The sequence below is a fragment of the Aplidium turbinatum genome, chromosome 1, assembly GCF_918807975.1.
Source record: "Aplidium turbinatum chromosome 1, kaAplTurb1.1, whole genome shotgun sequence".
In the NCBI taxonomy this organism is placed as follows: Eukaryota; Metazoa; Chordata; class Ascidiacea; order Aplousobranchia; family Polyclinidae; genus Aplidium; species Aplidium turbinatum.
Window position 1 is genome coordinate 29,975,374 of NC_137472.1, and position 2,558 is coordinate 29,977,931.

A 2,558-nucleotide genomic window follows, 5' to 3' on the forward strand; every position below is an offset into this window, starting at 1 on the left:
TTAGCTGTATAAGCAATAGTAAAATTTCAATAACACAAACAAAAATATTCTATCACTAAACAGCAGTCATCATCATGAAGGTTGGCTTCTCTATTTCGCCGTGTTTTAAGCTTAGTCTTTGGATGCTGGGGAACTCATGAGCTTGCAATGGATAATAAAGAGTTTTGTGCAAAACAACATTTGATCATTTCTAATTATACAATACTGGTTTTGTTTGAAATACAAAAAACAAGTTTTTTGTCTTAATTTCAAGAGACTACAATGTTATAATCAACTTAACAAAAATTCTACTTTTCTGTTGTGCCGAATACTCTCTACATGACTTGTTTGGCCGCTGACCATTTTATATTGCCTGCATGACTTGTATAGCGCACACCGGTGCCAATCTCAAAAAGATAATGAAGATATCCTCTAAAATGTATTAGTGAAATGCAATCGATTTTTCAATGAAATATTTTTCCTGTAAAAGATTTTTGTTGAATGGCGTTGAATGATTCTTTTTCTAATTGAAAAGTAGAAAACATCCTTTAAGTTTAAACTATTTAAAATTATTTTCATTGTTTATTACAGCAGCTGTGCTGAGGTCTGACATAACAGTCTGCACTTCTTTTTGTGAGCTGGAGTTTGAACAGAAAATTTTTCTTTTATGATATTGAAAACTTGATGGAAATATGGAATGGACTTTCCGATAGCAGGCTTTTCTAACTTCTTGTCCAAACGCACAGTACACCAGAAATAGGAACCACCCTTGCAGTCCATTGAATATCACATTTAAGTACATAAAAGTGACAGATACTTCGTAACTTTTCACCCCTGAAAATTAAAAATCATGCTATGTCTGAATGAGTTAAGAGTATGACACCACAAAAAAAGGTTTTAGGCCTATCTATTTGCTTATGTTTATTGCCAATTATATAAACGTTTTATTGACTCTATAATGCATCCAAGATGTAAAATAAATTACTAAGTTACTATAATTTAAATTGCTCAAAGTTGTATCCAAACGTAATTCATATGAACCGGTTTGTCATCTGTTCTGCACTCAGTGTGGAAGAGATACTATTTTCTATTAACTTACAACAACCAAAAAGCTGTAGGCCTTTAGCCTACTGTATAAAATGACATTCTGGCAAGTTTTTTACGAAGGTTTTTGAAGTTCACTGACTTCACAAAACACGTGAAATATCGATATTTTCAAAACGTGGTATTATAGCAATGCAGTAAGCAAGAATTTTATTTCTAATTCACCTGAAAGAAAAGCAAAAATCCATGGCACTCCCAGAACAGGGAAAAGCAATGCCATTCCCTTCAAAGCGGATTTCAATTGAACAGCGTTGATCGGTTTTCCTAGGTTAGCATTATTTTGTCGATCCTTTGGAGGTTGCAAATGTTTTGTTCTGCTATTCATTCGATATACAAACCTTGTGACTATGCAGAAGATTACAAAGTTTGCAGAAAACATAACAATTATAGGAATAATCACAGACCCGATCAACATTCCATTCTTTGAATTCACCCAACATCGATTGTAGTCAAGGTTATTATGAACTTTGGGCTCCATGTAAGTTTGCTTTGAAAATCCTACACTTGCAGACACAGCAACGATTATAAACGGCAAACCCCATCCAAAGATCAGCTTTGCTAACAAAAGTGTTTTTGGGTTTTGGAAAGAGCGCATGACTAGATTTGTTGTTATAATAACCAGATTACAACCTTCAACAAACATCCAATTTGCTGCAATCAAAATAATGCATGGATGATTAGTCTGGGGTTTTCTTAAAAAATGCTTTCTTTATTTCGCATTGTTTTATGAACGCTTTCTCCTAATACCACACTGTGCTGTTTTCATTTGCTGTGTTGGTAGTTGGTACAGTTATTAATCACAAAGACTGTTCAAAAAAAACTGTTGCTTAAAATAAAAAAATGCTAAGGTCAGTGGCGCCGCCAGACCTTCAACATTGGGGGGGCAAAATATTGACAGTGCAAGACAATAGCATAGTCCAAAATTTTGAAAGGGGGGGTGTTGACAGCCGGCGGGCGAAGCCCGATGGCGTGTTCGCCGAAGGCGACACTTAGCGGCGGGGGGTCTGGGGGGCCTCTCCCAGAAAATTTTGAAAAATTACTTTCAGTTTGGTGCATTCTGAGAGCATTTTCAACAAAATTGTGGGTATGAATATTTCTGTAAAATGGTGCTCTCCGGTGGCATAGCAAAAGGATAAGATCATGTTTTCTTCGGCATTTTTCGGAAATAAAGCAAGTCTCTATGTTTTCTTGTTGCTAATTCCAGACTGAGATATTTGAATGTTTGGTATTGGCAAAACTCGCTCTTTTAATACAGTTTGGTTTAAAATTAGGCAAACTTTGTTTTAGAGACATAGATTGATTGCTTTTTTTTTGCGAGATCATTACAGTTTTATTATTTATCAATTTTCTCCTTGGTTGATTCAAAAAACGATCTTATTCCGGTAAGTCACTAACTTTTATGCTCTGAAGTCAACCCAAAGTTTAGAAAATGTAACGTCATAGAGGTCATACATCTTGATGAGTGTCAAACAAAA

The 2,558-nt window shown here is 35.1% G+C and overlaps 1 protein-coding gene across 1 annotated transcript; it reads right to left on the bottom strand.

The window, feature by feature from the left end:
- Positions 1–331: 331 nt before the first annotated feature.
- LOC145781169 (adhesion G-protein coupled receptor D1-like) lies at positions 332–1,711 on the bottom strand. Its single transcript, XM_082592948.1, has 2 exons — positions 1,249–1,711; positions 332–813 (listed from the first exon to the last, which is right to left on the bottom strand). Exons 1-2 carry the CDS (start codon positions 1,676–1,678, stop codon positions 539–541), a joined length of 705 nt encoding a protein of 234 aa, XP_082449074.1. The 5' UTR covers positions 1,679–1,711; the 3' UTR covers positions 332–538.
- Between the last annotated feature and the right edge of the window lie 847 nt (positions 1,712–2,558).

Excerpts from the sequence above, each read along its gene's own strand:
- LOC145781169 (XM_082592948.1), bottom strand. The coding sequence starts at position 1,678 with ATGCGCTCTTTCCAAAACCCAAAAACACTTTTGTTAGCAAAGCTGATC. Across the intron at positions 814-1,248 it reads GATTTTTGCTTTTCTTTCAG|GGGTGAAAAGTTACGAAGTA; the intron begins GTGAATTAGAAA and ends TTTAATTTTCAG.